Source organism: Nilaparvata lugens, chromosome 13, assembly GCF_014356525.2.
Source record: "Nilaparvata lugens isolate BPH chromosome 13, ASM1435652v1, whole genome shotgun sequence".
NCBI classification, from domain to species: domain Eukaryota; kingdom Metazoa; phylum Arthropoda; class Insecta; order Hemiptera; family Delphacidae; genus Nilaparvata; species Nilaparvata lugens.
In genome coordinates, this window is record NC_052516.1 from 9,806,904 (window position 1) to 9,831,498 (window position 24,595).

General features: G+C 34.2%; 2 protein-coding genes across 3 annotated transcripts in view; one reads left to right on the forward strand and one right to left on the reverse strand.

Moving 5' to 3' along the window:
• The window catches only part of LOC111056347 (pseudouridine-metabolizing bifunctional protein C1861.05), a 416,552-nt gene that overhangs the window by 239,216 nt on the left and 152,741 nt on the right, over positions 1-24,595 (reverse strand). The window lies entirely within an intron of this gene.
• The window catches only part of LOC111045954, a 342,136-nt gene that overhangs the window by 211,881 nt on the left and 105,660 nt on the right, over positions 1-24,595 (forward strand). For both annotated transcript variants that reach the window (XM_039439778.1, XM_039439777.1), the window contains exon 8: positions 5,868-6,043. In XM_039439778.1, coding sequence (XP_039295712.1) covers positions 5,868-6,043 — 176 coding nt within the window. The remainder of the gene's footprint in view (positions 1-5,867; positions 6,044-24,595) is intronic.

Below are 24,595 nucleotides of genomic sequence, written 5' to 3' on the forward strand. Positions count from 1 at the left end.
TATATATTATAACCAAGGACAACATTTTTATTCAATTTGACAATAAATTAAGGTTTTTATTATCAATAATAAAATTACACAGAAAAACATTTGATGCATTTCAGGCAATTTTACCCATAATTAACCACTTTTCATATTCAATGGTAACTGTAGGAAAAACTTAATGTGAAATACGTGCGCAAAGTTCCTCTGCTGCACTCAAGAAACCATTCCGCCCTCGCCTACGGCTCGGGCGTAAACGTTTCTTTCGGTGCAGCAAAGTGGCACTTTGCGCACTAGTTGCACAAATAACTATTTCCTACAGTTACGTTGAAAAGTGGCCATTGCTGCACTGATTCCAGAACGCAAAGAATCACTTTTCCGCTCTAGTGCGGGAAAAATTTTTCTGCACTCCAGATTTGCAACATGGCAACGCAAAATACTTAGTAGGTTATATGGAGCAACAGTGCAGCAAAATCAAAATGAAGTTGGTAACAGTGACTGCTGTGGCTGCTATAGTGAGCAGAGGTGCAACCAAGCACAACGCGCTAATTATTATTCATTATATATTATAACCAAGGACAACGAGGACTTTAGGATTTTAGGATTAAGGTTTTTATCAATAATAAAATTACACAGAAAAACATTTGATAGATTTCAGGCAATTTTACCCATAATTACCCACTTTTCATATTCAATGGTAACTGTAGGAAAAACTTAATGTGAAATACGTGCGCAAAGTTCCTCTGCTGCACTCAAGAAGCCATTCCGCCCTCGCCTACGGCTCGGGCGTAAACGTTTCTTTCTGTGCAGCAAACTGACACTTTGCGCACTAGTTGCACAAATAACTATTTTCATATCAAATACAGTTCAATAATTATTTTCTCAGTCTATATTATGTGAATTCATCTATAACTTTCTGTATTGTAAGCTATTGTATATAAGTGTATAAGCCAGTATATATTGTAATCTACATAAATAAAGTACTCAATCAATCAATCTCTCTCTTTGGTAGAGTTACTGGGAAGGATATTTTGAATATTCTTTCCAAAGAATGGACATTGATATGTTCAAAGCTCCGCCAATTTATAATAATGCATCTTATCTCGTATAGTTATATTCCAAATTCCTTTTTTTTCATATCATTATACAGTTCAATAATTATTTTCTTAGTTTATGTTATGTAAATACATCTAAAACTTTGCTGTATTGTAAGCTATTGTATAAAAGTGTATAAGCCAGTATATATTGTAATCTACATAAATAAACTACTCAATCAATCAATCAATCAATCAATCAATCAATCTCTCTATTTCTCACTTTCTCTCCCGGTATCTAACTCTTTGTCCGATCGGTTTCAAATTTCATTCATGTAGTAAAAATTACGGTTCATAGTCAGTGAAAATGATAGGATGGCATTTATGTCGCATTCTGTCAGCGACAAAATTATTATTTTATTATGCTTTCTTTTACATATTTCTTTTCGTCTTTGATTTGTTGTTGAAACCGTTTTCACACACATATTTATGCAAAATTATTTTGTAAACATTTATGATAAAATTTGATTGGTTTTCATCTGTAATGAACGATTATCATAAAACGTAGCTCCGCAACGTTGCCAGATTGTTTCAACAATGTGGAACTATAATTAATTAGCAAAATATTCAATTCCAATTATGAAAATTCATTGTTCAATCATTAAAAAATGTATTTCCTTGACGAATATGATATAACTAATGATTTCAAACAACAATGAACAGTTAGTATCACATCAGGTATACCGGTATCAGCCACCTTCTATAGGAGGCACTAGCAAGGCAGAGAATCAGCAACACTATTCTCCTATCTTCCTCCACTGCCATTATAAGAGAGTAAATGTAAAGTAGATAGAGAGAGTGTGTCTGTGAGAGGAGATTGATTAATTGATTGAGTACTTTATTTATGTAGATTACAATATACTGGCTTATACACTTATATACAATAGCTTACAATACAGCAAAATTATAGATGAATTTACATAATATAGACTAAGAGAATAATTATTGAACTGTATATGATATGAGAAAGTTATTTGTAATATAATAACTATGGATAATTATATTGTTATGCATCTACATAAATTGGCGGAGCTTTGGACATATCAATGTCCATTCTTCGGAAAGAATATTAAAATATCCTCCCCACTAACTCTCTACTAAAACGTTAATTTAATTAATTAAACTAAGGATTTATTTATTAATGGAAATTTTGTAAAAGTTTTAATTAATATAAATATTTAAGAGAAAGAAAACAGAAAAATGATAGTGTAAAATAATTATATAGGTGATAAGATCAAATTATTGATTAATAAAATGAAGTAGGCTGAAAGTAGATCAGGGTAATCACTTTCAGTAATATACAGCAGTATGCAGTGGATAATTAAAATGACATGAGTTTATATTATATTTATATATATATATATATATATATATATATATATATATATATATATATATATATATATCTTATTATATATACTTCATTCTATAACAGTTTTAAAGGTTTGTATTTGTGGGATGGGGGGGGATGGTGTCATGTGATCGTTCTAGGGCCGGACAGTTTCAGTCATTTGTTCCAAAGATGTTTTTTTAAAGTCAGGATGAAGCTCGCTCGGCTCTCGATGGACCTGATAGAAACAGGAAGTGCATTCCATGCACGACAGGCACTGACTAAGAAGGATTTTGTTAAAATAGTAGGTCGATGATTGGGTATCCTTAAAGTAGTTTCTCCGGTTCTGGTATGTGAAGCATCTATCCTCCTACCTTCAGAGACAAATTTGGAATCATCTTTAAAATAGTTCGGATTACCGTATTTCAAGATATCTCTAACAAGCTTGACTATTCGAAAAAGCCTTTGATCGGGAAGCTTTAATGTTGAACTAGCAATGTGGGCTGGGGTGATATGATCATGGCGTTGGAGAGAGTAGACGAAACGTAGACAATATTTTGGCAACGCTGTAGTTTATCATTCAGAGTGACTTGCATATCGTTAAGAACAGAATTACAATACATTAAATGTGGGAAGATGAGAGATTGAACCAATAATAATTTAATGTTTCTAGGGAGAATATCGTGCATTTTCTTCAATGCATGCATGGCTGAGAATACCTTTTAACAAGTTTTGTTCACTTGTTCTGACCAGTCAAGAGTATTATTCTATATATATATATATATAGAGAGAGAGAGAAGAGAAAGTAAGAGAGAAACTTGTGTAGAAGAAGAGAAGTCAGAGACAGTGAGAGAAAAAGAGAGAGAAAGTGGCAAGTGCCAGTGGCAAGGCGGAGAATCGGCATCACTCTTCCCCTATCTTCCTCCACTGCCATTATAGCTTGGACCTCACTGGAGTAGGATGAATTGTCGGCTACAATGGGAAGGTATCTGAAAGGTATTTGGGAAGAAAGGGGAACTTACAACAAATGGATGACTTAATTAATGAATGAATTGGATGAATGGAGGAGGTTCTGCTCCAATTAGAGGCGAGTGATTTGGTGGGCGATCAATCCACACACGTAGACACCCCCTATAATGACGGCAAGTCCAATACTCCAATTGAAAGTCTTTTATCAGACTTCTACGATGCAATTCGTCTTCTCCAAAGCTCTATACTGAGGTCCATGTTATAATGGCAGTGGAGAAAGATAGGGGAAGAGTCTTGCTGTTTCTCTGGCTTGTCACTGTCACTTGCAACTTTCTCTCTCTTTTTCTCTCAATGTCTCTAACTTCTCTCTTCTATACAAGTTTCTCTCATACTTTCTCTTCTCTCCCTCATGTTCTCTATCTCCTTGTTCTCTATTGTCTACGTTTCGTCTACTCTCTCCAACGCCATGACCATATCACCCCAGCCCACATTGCTAGTTCAACATTAAAGCTTCCTGATCAAAGGCTTTTTCGAATAGTCAAGCTTGTTAGAGATATCTTGAAATACGGAAATCTGAACTATTTTAAAGATGATTTCAAATTTGTCTCTGAAGGTAAGAGGATAGATGCTTCACATACTAGAACCGGAGAAAGTACTTTAAGGATACCCAATCATCGAACTACTATTTTCACAAAATCCTTCTTAGTCAGTGCCTGACGTGCATGGAATGCACTTCCTGTTTCTATCAGGTCCATCGAGAGCCGAGCGAGCTTCATCCTGACTTTGAAAAAACATATTTTGGAACAAATGACTGAAACTGTCCGGCCCTGATCACATGGCAACCATCCCCCACCCATCCAACAAATACAAACCTTTAAACCTGTTATAGAATGAATTGTGTATATATATATATTATATAAACTCATGTTTTTTAATTATCCACTGCATACTGCTGTACATTACTGAAAGTTGATTACCCTGATCTACTTTCAGCCTACTTCATTTTATTAATCAATTATTTGATCTTATCTACCTATATAATTATTTTACTTTATCAATTTTCTGTTTTTTTTTCTCTTTAATATTCATATTGATTAAAACTTTTACAAAATTTCCATTAATAAATAAATCCTTAGTTTAAATAACGAAATTAACGTTTTGGTAGAGAGTTAGTGGGGAGGATATTTTTAATATTCTTTCCGAAGAATGGACATTGATATGTCCAAAGCTCCGCCAATTTATGTAGATGCATAACAATATAATTATTATCTATAGTTATTATATCACAAATTGCTTTTTCATATCATATACAGTTCAATGATTATTTTCTTAGTCTGTATTATGTAAATTCATCTAGAATTTTGCTGTATTGTAAGCTATTGTATATAAGTGTATAAGCCAGTATATATTGTAATCTACATAAATAAAGTACTCAATCAATCAATCTCCTCTCTCAGACACACACTCTCTCTATCTACTTTACATTTACTCTCTTATAATGGCAGTGGAAGGAGATAGGAAAATAGCGTTGCTGATTCTCTGCCTTGCCACTGCCACTTGCCACTTATATCGTCCTTATTTGATTCAAAACTTTCAAACTTTGAATGAATTCCACAAACCATGAGATATCTTCTTATGCTATCTTTTCCCTATGCTATCACAGCAAACTGATACTGTATCACCACACATGATACAGTATCAACACAACATGGAACAGTATCATCTCAACTTGATACACAGCACCATAATTTGATACACAACTTCCAAACTTTGAATGAATTCTACAAACCATGTGATATCTTCTTATGCTATATTATTTTCTCTATGCTATTAAAACAACTTGATACAGTATCACCACACATGATACAGGATCAACACATCATGGAACAGTATCATCTCAACTTGATACACAACACCATATTTATTTGATTCAAAACTTCCAAACTTTGAATGAATTCTACAAACCATGGATATCTTCTTCTGTTAACTTTTCCCTATGCTATCACAACAAACTAATACAGTATCACCATAGAGAAACAATAGCATAAATAGATATCCCATGGTATAGGGCGTTTATGTCGCAACTTTTACTGTTATCTGAAGCCGATAGTCCACGTAGTTCTTTCCCGTGAAGCTTTATGACGTTGGTAGTCTCTCATATTGTGCCGTACATAAACTATTACCCGGTCAAAACAGTAAAACTCGACAATAATCGGCTTGAGATAACAGTAAAAAATGCGACATAAACGCCCTATATCATGGGGTATCTACTTACGCTATTGTTTCTCTATGGTATCACCAAACATGATACAGTATCAACACAGCATGGAACAGTTTTATCTCAACTTGATACACAACATCATAATTTGATACAAAACTTCCAAAATTCGAATGAATTCTACAAACCATGTGATATCCTCTCATGCTATCTTTTCTCTATAACTCACTAACTGGGTGACTAATGAATTGCACGATTGGCTGTTTGTTTGCAGGTACGAGATCCGCGAAATGATCCAGAAGATCAAGATGCTGCAGGGAGAGCTGCGACCGGCGGAGGTCGACGACCCCTCGGCTGACACCAAACCCAGCCTCACAGTGCAGACATCCTTCAACAAACACGAGCACAACAATGGCCGAATACTGCAGGCTGATGGCGGACATATTGGTGGTGAGTCAGCAATTTTTAAAATATTTCAATTATAAAAATATTCCAATTATAAAAATTCCACTGAGTCACTGTCAATGTTATAAACCGTTCCATAAGAATTATATTTTTTATAGAATCATTTTGTGAATTTGAAGTTTGTTTTATTTTTATACGGAAGTTTTATCATTAATCTATCTAAGTTTAAAATTGAAATAGACAAAACCTACATAATATTTGGACAATTTAAGACAAAATCAGGAAATTTAAGAAGTTTTGGGCAATAGCCTGTTTTTCCTTTTCGGACTACTGTATTGTTTCCTCTATCCAATAAATAAATATAATGAAATAAAAACACACATATATTGTCAAATTCTACACAGTTTTATTTGGTATAGGACCATGGTTTCTTGATCACACAGGTCTGAAGATATATGGTCAATTTTCAAATCTTGTCAGCTTGAAAATATGACCTGTGTTGGGCACGAAACCATGGTCCTATACCAAATAAAACTGTGTAGAATTTGACTACATATGTGTGTTTTTACTTTCCTCACCCTATTACCATAGGTAAGGAAAGTATTGCTTTCCAAAAGAATTTAAGGTACCCTAATTTCATGTTTTCTATACGTTTCAAGGTCCCCTGAGTCCAAAAACATGATTTTTGGGTGTTGGTCTGTATGTGTGTGTGTGTGTGTGTGTGTGTGTGTGTGTGTGGTGTGTGTGTGTGTGTGTGTGTGTGTGTGTGTGTGTGTGTGTGTGTGTGTGTGTGTGTGTGTGTGTGGGTGTGTGTGTGTTTCTGTGAACACATTCCTAATTAACCGATTAACTTGAAATTTTAAACTCAAGTCCTTATACCATGAGGATCCGACAATAAGAAATTCAATAAAATTCAATTCAAAATGGCGGGAAAGATGGCGGATAATGGCTAAAAAACCATGTTTTTCACGGTTTTCTCGAAAACGGCTCTAACGATTTTCTTCAAATTCATACCCTAGATAGCTATTTATAAGCTCTATCAACTGACATGAGTCTCATTTCTGGGAAAATTGCAGGAGCTCCGTAATATTCCTGAGAAGAATGAATTTTGTTGAATTTCTATCACGATTTTCTCAAAAATGAATTGACCGATTTTTTTCAAATTCATACCCTGTATAGTTATATATCATCTCTATCAACTGGCATGAGTCTCCTCCCTGAAAAATTAACAGGGGTCCCACCCCATCCTTGAGAAATTTACTTTGTAACCTCCTTCTCGTGCGTGAGGTAGGTAGGTAGAGGAGTTATTCAAAAGAACACATGTCGATATTTTATTCGTAGAACAGCTGTTTTGACAAATTTTGAAAAATCCTCAAATTTCATAATTCAAAAAAAGGAACAGCTAGCGCACAAGTTTAACTTTGCTGGCTGTGCCAAATCATTTAGATCTATTATAATATTTACATTTTTATTATGCATTTTGTATGTATCATTCATGTTTTGTAACTATGTAATTTTGGCGAAATAAACATTCTTATCCTTATTCTTATATGTACTCTGAACACAATAACAATAGTATAATCGTAGTTTTAATTATTTAGCCGCCAATCAGCATAATGTTATTCTCCTAAATTATCCTCGTTAATGAGGCTTATAGATCAATGAGCAAGGAGAACTGTGTGAGTGTACCACACCAGATTTTTATTTCATTATTTCAATTATCCTGGTAGGTCTATTTTGAAACTATATTTCAGTCATTATTAGGTAATAATTATAATTCGTTATCTCAATTATTAAAAACTAGTAAGTAACCCTACTAAAAGCTGAAAATATGATGAACTAGGAAAAATATAATTACTAAGAGAACCCATGATATCAGAAGATATCCATCGCATAAATACCATGTTGTGTTACGAACAAGCTTTCCATTCACTTCCGACCAATCATCTAATTGAGTTTGGACGAGGACATTCCTTGGACGTTGTGAGGGAGTCTTGGAGACATGTTTATGGCTTTAATCAAAGCAGAAGAGGGTTTTGGGGGTGGAAATGGGGCAGGGGGGTTGAACCAGTAGTGGGTGGCCTGAAGTCGGCTTCAGTGACCACCGTAGCTAAGGTCAGAGGTCACTAGATCGATATCTCGTGAAATTGCCCACTTTTCTTGTCTTGTCCACTTGGCCTTCCTAGTAACGGATTGACCGAGAAAGGGGTGAGATTTCAGATTTAGAGGTATCTGTAAAGAAATTGACACAGTCAATTCCTATTCTATGGATTCTTTATGAGAATTTTGGAGTATTATGGCAAGGGTAGAGCTCGGAATGACATTTTTTTAGGGATTGGAAATATGGAACTGAGTATAATTATTTACTAGCAATGACACTGACAATGGGCAGGTCTTAGGTCTTAAGGTGCGTGCAGATATACGCGCCGCGAACATGAGCAATTCACTTTTAATCAGCTGATTATATTTGTATTTTTACAGAAACGGTAAGATCCAGATATAAAAAGCTTTGCATCAGCTGATTAAAAGTGAATTGCTCATGTTCGCGGCGCGTAAATCTGTACGCACCTTTACAAATGACATTCTTTTAGGGATTTGAGATATGAATTTAAGTATACTTATTTACTTTCAAATGACACTGACATTGAGCAGGTCTTAGGTTTTACAAATGGCATTTTTTTAGGGATTTGAGATATGAATTTGAGTATACTTATTTACTTACAAATGACACTGACATAGGGTCATAGGTCTTACAAATGACATTTTTTAGTGATTTGAGATATGAATTTGAGTATACTTATTTACTTACAAATGACACTGACATAGGGTCATAGGTCTTACAAATGACATTTTTTAGTGATTTGAGATATGAATTTGAGTATACTTATTTACTTACAAATGACACAGACATTGGGCAGGTCTTGAGTCTTACAAATGACATTTTTTAGGGATTTGAGATATGAATTTGAGTATACTTATTTACTTACAAATGACAGACATTGGGCAGGTCTTAAATCTTACAAACGACATTTTTTTAAGGATTTGAGATATGAATTTGAGTATACTTATTCACTAACAATGACACTGACATTGGGCAGGTCGTAAGTCTTACAAATGACATTTTTTAGGGATTTGAGTTATGAATTTGAGTATACTTATTTACTTACAAATGACACAGACATTGGGCAGGTCTTGAATCTTACAAATGACATTTTTCCAGGGATTTGAGACATGAATGTGAGTATACTTATTCACTAACAATGACACTGACATTGGGCAGGTCTTAGGTCTTACAAATGAAATTTTTCCAGGGATTTGAGATATGAATTTGAGTATACTTATTTACTTACAAATGTCACCGACATTGGGCAGGTCTTGAGTCTTACAGATGACATTTTTTCAGGGATTTATGATATGAATTTGAGTATACTTATTTACTTACAAATGTCACCGACATTGGGCAGGTCTTGAGTCTTACAGATGACATTTTTTCAGGGATTTATGATATGAATTTGAGTATACTATTTACTTACAAATGTCACCGACATTGGCAGGTCTTGAGTCTTACAGATGACATTTTTTCAGGGATTTATGATATGAATTTGAGTATACTTATTTACTTACAATGTCACCGACATTGGCAGGTCTTGATCTTACAGATGACATTTTTTCAGGGATTTATGATATGAATTTGAGTATACTTTTTACTTACAAATGTCACCGACATTGGGCAGGTCTTGAGTCTTACAGATGACATTTTTTCAGGGATTTATGATATGAATTTGAGTATACTTATTTACTTACAAATGTCACCGACATTGGGCAGGTCTTGAGTCTTACAGATGACATTTTTTCAGGGATTTATGATATGAATTTGAGTATACTTATTTACTTACAAATGTCACCGACATTGGGCAGGTCTTGAGTCTTACAGATGACATTTTTTCAGGGATTTATGATATGAATTTGAGTATACTTATTTACTTACAAATGACACTGATTTTGGATCAGTTCTTGAGTCTTCTTACAAATAACATTTTTTTAGGGATTTGAGGTATGAATTTGAGTATACTTATTTACTTACAAATGCCACTGACATTGAGTCAGGACTTAGGTCTTACAAATAACATTTTTTTAAAGATTTGAGATATGAATTTGAGTATACTCATTTACTTACAAATTACACCGACATTGGGCAGGTCTTAGGACTTACAAATGACATTTTTTAGGGATTTGAGATATGAATTAAAGTATACTTTACTTACAAATGTCACTGATGTAATTTCATTGGTAGATAAATTAATAAGGCAATACTTGAGTATTCTTCCAGATCTAAGAGATGACACAGTCAATTCCTAGCCAAGTACAATTCCTATAATGAGGTCCACGTTATAATGGCAGTGTTTGATTAGCAATGGTATTGCTACCCTTGTCTATCATTCAACAAAGCGGATAGCGCTATCTCTTTCTTGCTTTGCTTTGTTGCCAGATCATCTTTTAACAATGAAGAATCAATTAACAAAATGTTTCATCCTAATTATGAAAATTAATTATTGAATTATTGAAAAAAAATAATTTCTTGCTTGATAAAATATAATTGATTATTTCAAACGAGAATGAACCGTTAATATTACATCAATAAACCTGTATCAGCTACTGTCTATAGAAGGCATTGACAAGACTGAGGATCGGCAACGTTGAATTCCTATCTTTTTCCCACTGCCATTTAATCGTGGACATCGCTACACACAATTTTAGTGAGAAAGGAGCTAAAATTAATATTCATAAGATTTTTTTTCTGAAGAATCGGTTCAAAGAAGAATAGTGAACACAACCGTAAGTAGAGGGAAAATACATTGATAAACAGGGATTATTACAAAAAGTATATTATTTCAAGAATTTATGACATTATTATAAATGTTTTCTGCAATAAAGAAATATTGACAAATTCCCGGGCTGACAAATAATTATAGTATAGTAGCGCTCATCGAATTTCCATCTATCTGTTTACCCTGTTGTCAATTTTTTGCAGTAGCAGAAGTATTCGGGGTGAATTGCAGCATTTAATTGGGATTTTTGTTCAATAATGATTAAATCTTGAATCTTGAATAATTATCAGCAATAGAGCATAGAGAAAAAATAGCGTAAGTACTATAAGAGTACTTATGCTATTGTTTCTCTATGAATAAAGTCTCTAAACAATAATGAATACGTCATCATCAATGATACTATTTTGAGACTATTCATGTTTTCCTAGAACCAATTACCACAAGTGAACAACTTCGACAGCTTTCCCTTTCAATCTATTATTGAGGGATAAAATTTCCCTTTCAATCTATTATTGAGGGATTAAATTCCCTTCACCTCCATGATGACGTCAAACTCTCGTTAACGACGTGTAGTCGGATTCCCTCCAAACTGACAGCATTGGTTTAAACGGGGGGCGTTGATGATACTTTCAAGGAATTCTGACAGTTTTAGTCAAACTGTTTAAAGTGAGGTCCACGTTATAATGGCAGTGGAGAAAGATAGGAGAACAACGTTGCCGATCCTCTGTCTTGTCAATGCTTTCTATAGACGGTAGCTGATACATGTATATTGATAAAATCACTTCACTTCTATGGGCTACTTTTGTACAAATTGATAAAAACAATAAAAAAACTTGTAGTACCCTTTATTATTAAAAACTTTAAAATATTTAAACGACTAGTTTCGATCATAAGTCATTTTCTAGTTGAAATGTAGAAATGTTTTCAATAATAAACTTTAAAGTTTAATAATAATGATGGGTACTACAAGTATAAAAAAACTGTTTTTATTGATATAATATTAACTGTTCATTCTCGTTTAAGATAATCAATTACATTTTATTAGACAAGAGATTATATTTTTCAATAATTTCATGATCAATTTTCATAATTTTCACCTTAATTCTATCTTCTATAGACAGTAGCTGATACAGGTTTATTGATGTAATATTAACTGTTCATTCTCGTTTGAAATAAATCAATTAAAATTTTTGTTATTAAGGAAAAAACTATTTTTCCAATAATTCAATAATGAATTTTCATAATTAAGATGAAATATTTTGTTGATTAATTATTAATTCTACATCGTTGGAAGACGATCTGGCAACAGAGCAAAGCAAGAAAGAGATAGCGCAATCCGCTTTGTTGAATGATAGACAAGGATAGCAATACCATTGCTGATCAAACACTGCCATTATAACGTGGACCTCACTATAGACGACGCACTTTCAAATTATTGTTGAAAGCATCACAAAACTCTACCGGCAGCCATAGTAATTACAGTTTTAAATAATTAATAAAAGCCAGAAAATAATAAAAGCCAGCGTCTGAAACCAACCACAATAAATTCTGGCTCAATTATGAGTAATGTTGATGTTTCTGCTTACGTCAGTGTTATCATTCATTGATGGGTCCATTCACTATTTTCATCAACGTCATTCAACCAGCTTTCAATGAATGAATGAATGATAATGAATGAAACGTGCCCGCCATAGTACGGTAATGAAAGCTGTACAGTCGACGTATATACAAGGTTTTTGGAATTTTTGCATTTCAAGGATAATATAAAAGGAAAAAGGAGCCTCCTTCATACGCCAATATTAGAGTAAAAATCGGACTATAGAATTATTCATCATAAATCAGCTGACAAGTGATTACACAGATGTGAGGAGAAGCCAGTCTATTGCTGTATTTCCATAAGGTCTATAGTTTCAATCAGGTACTTGTGGATGAGAATACAGCGTGAGGTCTACTGTTCACAGAACTACTAGTTAGAATAACTCTATGATTGACTAACTATAATGAGGTCCACCTTATTATGGCAGTGGAGAAAGATAGGACAACGTTGCCGATCATCAGTCTTGTCAACTCCTTGTATAGACGGTAGCTGATACAGGTTTATTGATGTAATATAAACTGTTCATTCTCGTTTAAAATAACCAATTACATTTTATTAAACAGTAAATTATATTTTTCAATAATTTCATGATCAATTTTCATAATTAAGCTGACATTTTTTGTTGATTCATTATATTTCTACATTGTTAAAAGACGATCTGGCAACAGAGCAAAGCGAGAAAGAGATAGCGCCATCCGCTTTGTTGAATGATAGACAAGGATAGCAATACCATTCCTAATCAAACACTGCCATTATAACGTGGACCTCACTATAATAATGTGATATTCTTTTCAAGTGTGCAAATAGACGAACAATGGCGAACTATTACTGAAATCAGTGAAGGTTTCTGGAAAATTCTTCCTCCTTCTCACTTTTCACCCCCTCTCTATCCTTTCGTTTCCGGCATCTTTCTTAAATTTTAGAAACGTTTATAGACGACCAGTGGGAAGACAATTACTGGAATCAGTGAAGGTATCTGGAAAATTTCTTCCTTTTTCTTTCTTCTTCTTCTTCTTCTTCTTCTTCTTCTTCTTCTTCTTCTTCTTCTTCTTCTTCTTCTTCTTCTTCTTCTTTCTTCTTCTTCTTCTTCTTCTTCTTCGCTTCTTCTTCTTCTTCTCTTCTTCTCTTCTTCTTCTTCTTCTTCTTCTTCTTCTTCTTCTTCTTCTTCTTCTTCTTCTTCTTCTTCTTCTTCTTATTCTTCTTCTTCTTCTTCTTCTTCTTCTTCTTCTTCTTCTTCTTCTTATTCTTCTTCCTTCTCTTTCCCTTTTCTCTCCCTCAGTTTCGTCGAGTGCCAATCTCTTCCAGATGTTGGCAACAGCTTCTGCTTGATTGCAATTATTTCGCAGCTATAAGAAAAGCTATAGCGATAAATGATGATATCTCTAGTGAGGTCCTCGTTATAATGGCAGTGTTTGATTAGCAATGGTATTGCTATCCATGTCTATCTTTCAACAAAACGAATAGCGCTATCCTTTTCTCACTTTGCTCTGTTGCCAGATCGTCTTTTAACAATGTAGAACTCTTTATTCTTTTTTACAATGAAGCAGAGTTCGGGAGAGAAAAACTAAGAATACCTTGTACTATTTCTCTCCCAAATTTAGGTAATTGAATGAAAAAGACTAAGAAATTGTCAAAAACTACAGATCTATTGATACTTAGGAAAGTATGGTCTTGAAAGTTAGAAACTTATTGAAAGTTAGAAAAGAAATGGTATTTTTTCTAAGTATCAATAAATCTGTGGTTTTTGACAATTTCTTAGTATTTTTCATTCAATATTAATGATTACCACAATATCAACTTCTCAACTATACAAAAAGAAAAATTATGTAACATTGAAAGTTCAAAATGAGGATGTCTTCTAGATTTCATCTATTCATTTCTTTTTTTGATCATTCAGAATTACACAACTTGAAAAAAGTAGCACAGGCTTATAAGCCCAAAACGGTTCCAATTCTAATTTATACAACACTCCAAATGTAGCTAGGTTATGTGTCACTTAACATAACAACAGTCACATTTCCACAAAATTTCCAGTCCAAGAATATTCATTCAAACCATTCTTTTAAATTAGTATTTAATTAACAAAATATTTCATCTCAATTATGAAAATCCATTATCAAATTATTGAAAAAACAATTTCTTGCTTAATAAAATGTAATTGATTATATTAACCGAGAATAAACAGTTAATATTACATCAATAAACCTGTATCAGCTACCGTCTATAGAAGGCATTGACAAGACAGAGGATCAGCAACGTTGTTCTCCTATCTTTCTCCACTGCCATTATAACGTGGACCCCACTATGGCAATAAATTATATGTATAGTGAAGTCCACGTTATAATGGCAGTGGAGAAAGATAGCATAACAACGTTGCCGATCCTCTATACAGTCAATGCCTTCTATGGACGGTAGCTGATACAGCTTTGCTTATTATATTAACTGTTCATTCTCGTTTAAATTATCAATTATATTTTATTAAGCAAGAAATTATATTTTCCTACAGTTACGTTGAAAAGTGGCCATTGCTGCACTGATTACAGAACGCAAAGAATCACTTTTCCGCTCTAGTGCGGGAAAAATTTTTCTGCACTCCAGATTTGCAACATGGCAACACAAAATACTTAGTAGGTTATATGGAGCAACAGTGCAGCAAAATCAAAATGAAGTTGGTAACAGTGACTGCTGTGGCTGCTATAGTGAGCAGAGGTGCAACCAAGCACAACGCGCTAATTATTCATTATATTATATTATAACCAAGGACAACATTTTTATTCAATTTGACAATAAATTAAGATTTTTATCAATAATAATTACACAGAAAAACATTTGATGGTTTCAGGCAATTTCCCATAATTACCCACTTTTCATATTCAATGGTAACTGTAGGAAAAACTTAATGTGAAATACGTGCGCAAAGTTCCTCTGCTGCACTCAAGAAACCATTCCGCCCTCGCCTACGGCTCGGGCGTAAACGTTTCTTTCGGTGCAGCAAACTGTCACTTTGCGTACTAGTTGCACAAATAACTTTTTTAAATAATTAATTCTCATGAAATGAAATATTTTGTTAATTAAATGATTAATTCTTCATTGTTGAAAGACGAACTGGCAACAGAGCAAAGCGAGAAAGAGATAGCGCTATCCGCTTTGTTGAATGATAGACAAGGATAGCAATACCATTGTTAATCAAACACTGCCATTATAAACGTGGACCTCACTATAGAACGATATCACACAAGAACGAGCATTGATTTGTTATCTCTGGAAAGCATCCAGTTATAGTTCTGTGAACAGTAGACCTCGCGCTCAGTTAAGTTACACCAAACACTGTCCAGTCTGCTTTGGTCATGAAATTCACTCCAAAATGTCTGTATTCCTTAAGCTGCGTACACATATTCGTGCTTCCAACCCGCACCGAGCACGCTCCTCCCTCGTACCGCCCTCGTACCGCCTTCGTACCACCATCGAACCACAGTCGGACCGCCCACGCAACCATCATGAACGTTACGGAAGATGTTAGATCTTCTCGCGTTCCCCGGTCGACCACTCTTGCTCCCCGGTCGATCATCAATCGCTCTGCTGGAGTGACGTTCGGTTGCGGAGCAGAGCGACAGTCTGTACGCACCTTTACATATTATAGCATTGATGCTGCCCATTCAACGACCAGTGAGACAGTGACATTTATAAGTGAGTTTTCACAGGCCACATCTGGCCTAGACACTAGTAGTTCTGTGAACAGTAGACCTCGCGCTCAGTAAGTTACATTGACCTGTTGTTATGTTTTCTCAAAATTAATAAATAGTAATAATAATAATATTAATAATATCGAGTGACCTGGCTGGCTCAGGTCTGGTGTCAGAGTTTTCAGGTCGCAACTGATCAATTTCAGGGCCTCTGACATGACCTAACGACTGCTTTTTTAGGCAGCCGGGACCGACGGCTTAACGTGTCCATCCGAAACACGGGAGTGGCTCGAGATAAATATCTTGCCCGGGCCGGGATTTGAACCCGGGCCGCTGAATCATAAAGCCAGCATCTGATACTCTCGATTACGGCCACTCCAATGTAATTAATTATAATTAATAAAATAATTTATCAATTTAAAATGTCTAGAAAAAATTCTAAATGAACATAGAGCTTTCTGTCTTATCGTACCCTGATGTGTCGTCCCGGAATGTGAGTGTGAGCGCTGTTATCAGGTCTGGCTGCCGTCGATTCGCCAATCTAATCAACCCATCAGATAACATTCTGTGTTGTCGTGTTGGCGAAAAATCGGTGTGTTGAAATTAACCGAATAAACTACCACAATGCTGATTTCCTACAAACTTCATTTCTAACTTTTCATGATTTTATAAATCAATTTCTTTTCAATAATATTTGTTGCAATTTCAATCATCAGATTAAAAAAGAAAAATGTTTTCTATCAATAACTCCAAACTCCAAACTAGAATCATGGCCTCAGCTTATGGAAAGACAAAGTTAGTAGACAACTGTTTACTGCCAAGCCTTCGACTTGAATCTTAGACCTCACTTCGCTCGGTCAATAATGTTGAAAACTCAACCTTTATAAATAGATAATGTTGAAAATCTACTGTCGCATCAACTAAGGCTTTGTTCAGTTGCATTTTTCAGTGAAAGTGGAGATTCTATTTTTAGACGACCTTCTCGTAGGTAATTATCGGTACACTGAGGTTCACTTCAAACCGACAGCTCACTCTCTCTCTCTCTCTAAGAATAGAATCAGTGCTTTCCAGTGACTGCGCAATTAGATGATAAAATCATGGCGCTCCTGTCTTGTGGAAAATAAGTGCAAGTGCTGCAACTCAATCGTGAAACTTAATCGGTGTGGAAAGCTACAGTGAAGAAGTTTGACTTGAGACTTGCCAAGTTCGTATTTGTATCAGCCGCGACTTGAGACTGTCCAAGTTTGTATATTTCATTGAGCGAGCGAAGTGAGGTCTAAGGGTGCGTACAGATTCTCGCGCTGCGAACATGAGCAATTCACTTTGTCACGTGGTATTTTAGCACCACAAATATTTTCGAAATGAGCTATTGAGCTTTAATAGAATTATAAAATAGAAAGAATAGATAGCCTAGTCAAGTTACTGCTCAAGTAAAATCGAATGTTATTCATGATAAAAAGAAATCAAGTTATCAATTAAGCGATAAGAAAATCATGCAAAATTGTAATTCAACAATAATGAGAATCCTTGGCAGAAAAAAAAATTATAAATATCAAAAATACCGCACCACATATGAATGGTTGGCAGTCCACACCATTACATAATGCCACCCAACACGTGGGCAAAATCTACATCTTTACAACTTTTAATCAGCTGATGCCAAGCTTCTATATCTGTATCTCACAGAAAGATCTTACCGTTTCTGTAAAATATACAGATATAATCAGCTGATTAAATGTGAATTGCTCATGTTCGCGGCGCGTATATCTGTACGCACCTTTAAGGTTTTGCATTTATCGTTATTGACCGAGCGAAGTGAGGTCTAAGATTCAAGTTGACGGTTTGGCATTTTTAACAAGACTTTGAATTAAAAAATTGTAATATTGTAATATAGAAAAATATGCCAAGTCTAGTTAGAAGAAAGTTTATTAACTGATGTAATATTAACTGTTCATTCTTGTTTAGAATAATCAATTGCATTTTATTAAGCAAGAAATTATATTTTTGAGAAAAATAGTTGATAAAAAATTCCTTCTAGTCAATCATGAAGTTATTCTAAGAAATCTACAGAGGGGCTTTCATTTATTAATGACCTCTCCTGCTTTCATTACCGTACTATGGCGGGCACGTTTCATTCATTATCATTCATTCATTCATTGAAAGCTGGTTGAATGACGTCGATCGCTCATCAATGAATAGTGAATGGCCTCATCAATGAATGAAAACTCTGACGTAAGCAGAAATGCCAACATTACTCACAATCGAGCCAGAATTTATTCTGGCTAGTTTCAGACGCTGGCTTCAATTATTTTCGTCGGTTCAAAACACTGTAATTACTATGGCTGCCGGTAGAGTTTCGTTATGCCATAGAGAAACAATAGCTTGAGTAGATATCCCATGGTATAGGGCGTTTATGTCGCAACTTTTACTGTTATCTCAAGCTGATAGTCCACTTAGTTCTTTCCTGTGAAGCTGTGTGACGCTGGTAGTCTCTCACATTGGGTCATATGAATAAAGTTGAGCATTTGCTTCAGATTCTCGCGCTGCGAACATGAGCAATTCACTTTGTCACGTGGTATTTTAGCACCACAAAATATTTTCGAAATGAACTATTGAGCATTAATAGAATTATAAAATAGAAAGAATAGATAGCCTAGTCAAGTTACTGCTCAAGTAAAATCGAATGTTATTCATGATAAAAAGAAATCAAGTTATCAATTAAGCGATAAGAAAATCATGCAAAATTGTAATTCAACAATAATGAGAATTCCTTGGCAGAAATAAAAATTATAAATATCAAAAATACCGAACCACATATGAATGGTTGGCAGTCCACACCATTACATAATGCCACCCAACACGTGGGGCAAAAATCTACATCTTTACAACTTTTAATCAGCTGATGCCAAGCTTCTATATCTGTATCTCACAGAAAGATCTTACCGTTTCTGTAAAATATACAGATATAATCAGCTGATTAAATGTGAATTGCTCATGTTCGCGGCGCGTATATCTGTACGCACCTTTAAGGTTTTGCATTTATCGTTATTGACCGAGCGAAGTGAGGTCTAAGATTCAAGTTGACGGTTTGGCATTTTTAACAAGACTTTGAATTAAAAAATTGTAATATTGTAATATAGAAAAATATGCCAAGTCTAGTTAGAAGAAAGTTTATTAACTGATGTAATATTAACTGTTCATTCTTGTTTAGAATAATCAATTTATTTTATTAAGGAAGAAAATATTTTTAAGAAAAATAGTTCATAGAAAATTCTTCTAGTTAATCATGAAGTTATTCTAAGAAATCTACAGAGGGGCTTTCATTTATTAATGACCTCTCCTGCTTTCATTACCGTACTATGGCGGGCACGTTTCATTCATTATCATTCATTCATTCATTGAAAGCTGGTTGAATGACGTCGATCGCTCATCAATGAATAGTGAATGGCCTCATCAATGAATGAAAACTCTGACGTAAGCAGAAATGCCAACATTACTCACAATCGAGCCAGAATTTATTCTGGCTAGTTTCAGACGCTGGCTTCAATTATTTTCGTCGGTTCAAAACACTGTAATTACTATGGCTGCCGGTAGAGTTTCGTTATGCCATAGAGAAACAATAGCTTGAGTAGATATCCCATGGTATAGGGCGTTTATGTCGCAACTTTTACTGTTATCTCAAGCTGATAGTCAAGCTTGAACTTAGTTCTCCTGTGAAGCTGTGTGACGCTGGTAGTCTCTCACATTGGGTCATATGAATAAAGTTGAGCATTTGCTTCATTTTCTATGAATAAACGTGAGCAAAACCTTTTGCTCATGCTCATCAAAAAATAGTTTGAGCATTTGCTGAAGAGTAAAAGCTTATACTCAAACTGTATGAATGAACTAGAGCATTTGCTCTACTTTTGAAGCAAATGCTTCAAAAAAGGTGAGTCTAGTCTAGAGCAGCTTATCACCTTTTGCTCATAGTAAAATGGCTCAACTAATTCGTATGAGGAAGAAGAAACTATATCAGATACGATCACATCCAATAGTGAGAGCTATAAAACTCTTTTAGATTCAACCATGATATATATATATATATTATATATATATATATATATATATATATCACCATAATTCCTACAAAAGAATAAATACAAAAGATAGCTACCTGATATAAAGATAGCCATCACAAATAGGAAATAGGCATTTAAGAAGATGAGAGTGTAGACGATTATAAGAAGGCTTTTGATATTATAAGAATATGCTGAAGATTATTATAGAGATTCAAAAACGAAGTAAGGCTACAAAAACGAATCAGCTGATAAAAAATTTTTAAAATACGTGAGCATTTGCTCCAGAGTTCAGAGGCATAAGGTGAAAGTATAAGGTAAGCTTATACATATAAAAATGAGCAAATGCTTTTGCTTCTACCTTTTGCTCATGAGCAAAACCTTATTGCTGCATGCTCTTGCTCATGAGCATTTGCTCTGGTTTTATTCATATGGGCCATTGTGCCGTTCATACACTCTTACCCGGTCAAAACAGTAAAAATCGACAATAATCGGCTTGAGATAACAGTAAAAGTTGCGACATAAACGCCCTATACCATGGGATATCTACTTAAGCTATTGTTTCTCTATGGTTATGCTATCCACAAAATTATTTCAAAGTGCGTCGTCTATAGCACGGTAGTTAGAAGAAGATGGGAAGATGATATTACTTCTTCAATATACCGTGGTCTATAGTGAGGTCCACGTTATAATGGCCGTGAAGAAAGGTAGGTTTCTCATAGATAAATTAAGGGTTGGAACAAGTTGACGATCGTTAATTTGTAAGTCGAAAACTTCGGAGAAAATTTATGTAGGTTTCTCTAAGATATTTCTATAGTGATTTCCACTGATCACGGTCAGTATATCTGATCCCAACTGTTCATTCTTGTTAAAAATTATCAATTACATTTTATTCGTCAAGAAAATATATTTTTCAATGAACAAATAAAGAATTTTCAGAATTGAGATGAAATATTCTGTTAATGTATTATATTTATTCATTGTTTAAAAACGGTCTGGGACAGTGCGGAGGTGGTAGAGGATAGCGCTATCTGCTTTGTCGAATGATAGACAAGGATAGCAATACCAATGTTAATCAAATACTGCTAATTTTTTGAAGCTAAGCCAGAGCATGTCAGTCGAAGGATCTTAAACGCACTACCAGTGGAAATTCTTGATATTTCAAATAGAAGAACATTCAAGAGACTACTGAGGAATTGGCTACAAGAGAGATGTTTCTACAGTTTACTGGAGTTTTTCTCATATACAGTGTGGGAAATAAACCTAGTGAAATATTATAATAGTTAAGATGATGTCATATTTATATTTTTGGACATAAATATTCACGGAGTTTTTTATGACCTGACAGATTATATGATTTTACTGTAACTGACAAATGCGAAACATTTAATGTAAAATGTACATGCATGAATAAATATCATTATTATTATTATTATTATTTTTATTATTATTACTGCCATTATAACGTGGACCTCACTATAGTAGTGAAAAACTACTACTATTATTAGCCGGAATATACTCAGCACACTATATAGTGAGGTCCACGTTATAATGGCAGTGTTAGATTAGCAATAGTATTGCTATCCTTGTCTATCATTCAACAAAGCGGATAACGCTATCTCTTTCTCGCTTTACTCTGTTGCTAGTTCGTCTTTCAACAACGTGGAATTATTTATTAATGACCAAATTATTTAATCTCAATTATAAAAATTCATTATAAAATTATTGGAAAATATAGTTTCTTGCTTAATGAAATATAATTGATTATTTTAAACGAGAATGACCAGTTAATATTACATCAATGAACCTGTATCAGCTACCGTCTAAAGAAGGCGGAGGATACAGAGGATCGGCAACGTTGTTCTGCTATCTTTCTTCACTGCCATAATAACGTAGACCGCACTATAGATTAATCAGCGTAGAGTGCACCTCACAGATTTGTAGCTTTTATAAATATATTGTTGCAAGATTTGAAAGCATTGTTGCAATATTTAAAAGATTCTCAGACATCCTGGGACATTATTTGATTATTGATCTGAAATTCGACTTTCTATTGTTCTATTCAACATTTAGGGCCGGTTTCCGAGCTCGGGATTTGGCTAAGTTCTAGATTTCAAACAGCTGGAGTCAGAAAATTGGCTTTCCGAAACGGGGCGTAGTCGTAGTTTTTATGATAATCTTCATTTTCTCATTTCTATAATTGGAAACGTTTTTCCTTGACGAAATGAAACATTCCTAAAAATTCAAAAATAGCTGAAACTTTATACTATTTCTCTTTATTTTATTTTGTGTTCAATTTCGTAGTGTTTCGAAATTTAATTCAAACTATAACTTTGACTATAACTACGTCTTCCTCCCGATTCGGAAAGACAATTTTCCGACTCCATCTGTTTGAAATCTAGAACTTGGCTAAATTTCAAGCTCGGAAACCGGCTCTAATTGATGAGTTCAATTCTATCAATAGGTGTTAGTACTTCTTGAGTAGATAATTCACTCTCGACTTTCTCCTAATTAGAGCAACAGTTCCTAATCTAACTCTGTATTCAGCCACTAGACTGCAGCACATGTTGGGTCATATTTTCAACTCCGCCTACTCTCTCACCTGATTGGTCGACGACATCTTGTATTTGGATTTAGTATGTAGTTCTAAACTCTGCCTGTAGGTAGCAGAATTTACTGGGTGGTGGGTTGTAATAGAAGTGTGAGTTAAAGAAAAGAGTTGGGGCCACCGGAAACAATGGATGGACAGGTAGAAGTTCTAGTGACCCTTAAAAATCATAGAGGGGTTGAAAATCATAGAGATCCTCTAGGAGCAAAGGACGTATACATGTTTGGAAGAAAAATACCCACAATAAATTATTGAGGTGTTGATGGACTTACCTCAAAATTCAAGATAGATTAAAAGATGCTCTTACCTGAAACATACAAAAACAGAAATGATTAATAGTTGACGAAAATTACCAACACATAATGTTGGTTTTGTAGTTCTTCTCCGTGATTGATTGTAATTGGATATTATTGACTATTCTATAATATTAGGGCCTGGTTGCACAAAAGCCAGTTAAATTTTAATAGAATCAACAAATAGACTACTGCTATTATAATATGGACCACACTATAGCAAGTGTTACCCTCAAGATGTTATATAGCTCTGTGTAATCTATGCATGTATCTCCCGAATTGATAATCAGCAATTAATATAATTCAAATTTATGCTCCATCTTATTACTTGTGATAATAATCTCATTGACCGAACGAAGTGAGGTCTAAGATTCAAGTCGACGGTTTGGCATTTCTCTTAATGTTTATATGTTGCGCATTTACGGCGAAACGCGGTAATAGATTTTCATGAAATTTGACAGGTATGTTCCTTTTTAAATTGCGCGTCGTCGTATATACAAGGTTTTTTGGAAATTTTGCATTTCAAGGATAATATAAAAGGAAAAAGGAGCCTCCTTCATACGCCAATATTAGAGTAAAAATCAGACTATTGAATTATTCATCATAAATCAGCTGACAAGTGATTACACAGATGTGTGGAGAAGCCAGTCTATTACTGTATTTGTATAAGGTGTATAGTTTCAATCAAAGGCATTAAAGATGTATGCATCTTTAAACTGAGTTTACACCAAAGTTATTAACAAAATGGTTATAACTTAATCCTTATAGATTGAACGGAAGTTGACAAACACATAATTATGTTCATCATGTGTATGATAAGTTATGTTCAATCTAATATAATATATAAGGATTGAGTTATTAACATTTTTTAAATAAATTTGGTCTAATCGCAGCATTAAGGTCATTGGTTTCAATATTTTTTTGCACTCGTGGTATTATTATGCGTGCCCATCAGTATCAATATTCTCACATTCGAAAAAAACTTATTTAATGAGTGAATAAAGATAAACAAATGAACTAAATAATGCTGGAGAAATTATAGCCTAATATTTTTGATTCTAAAAAATTAATTTTCATCAGATAGAAAGATCATCACGGAACTGGATGAATTATATCATATGAAATGCAAATTCAAACGTGAACTGAGTTTGTTAACATATTTAAAACAGTTAACATCAGGTACTTGTGGATGAGATTACTGCGTGAGGTCTACTGTTCACAGAACATAATATTAGGGCCTGGTTGCACAAAAGCCGGTTAAATTTTAATAGAATCATCAGATAGACTACTGCTATTATAATATGGACCACACTATAGCAAGTGTTTTCCTCAAGATGTCATGTAGCTCTGTGTAATCTATGCATGAACCTCCCGAAATGATAATCAGCAATAATTAATACAATTCAAATTTATGCTCCATCTTATTACTTGTGATGATAATCTCATATTATAATCACCATCAGATTGTAGATCATGGTGTTCCACAACTTATTATTAACATTGATTATTGAAAAATTGATGATATTTTTGTC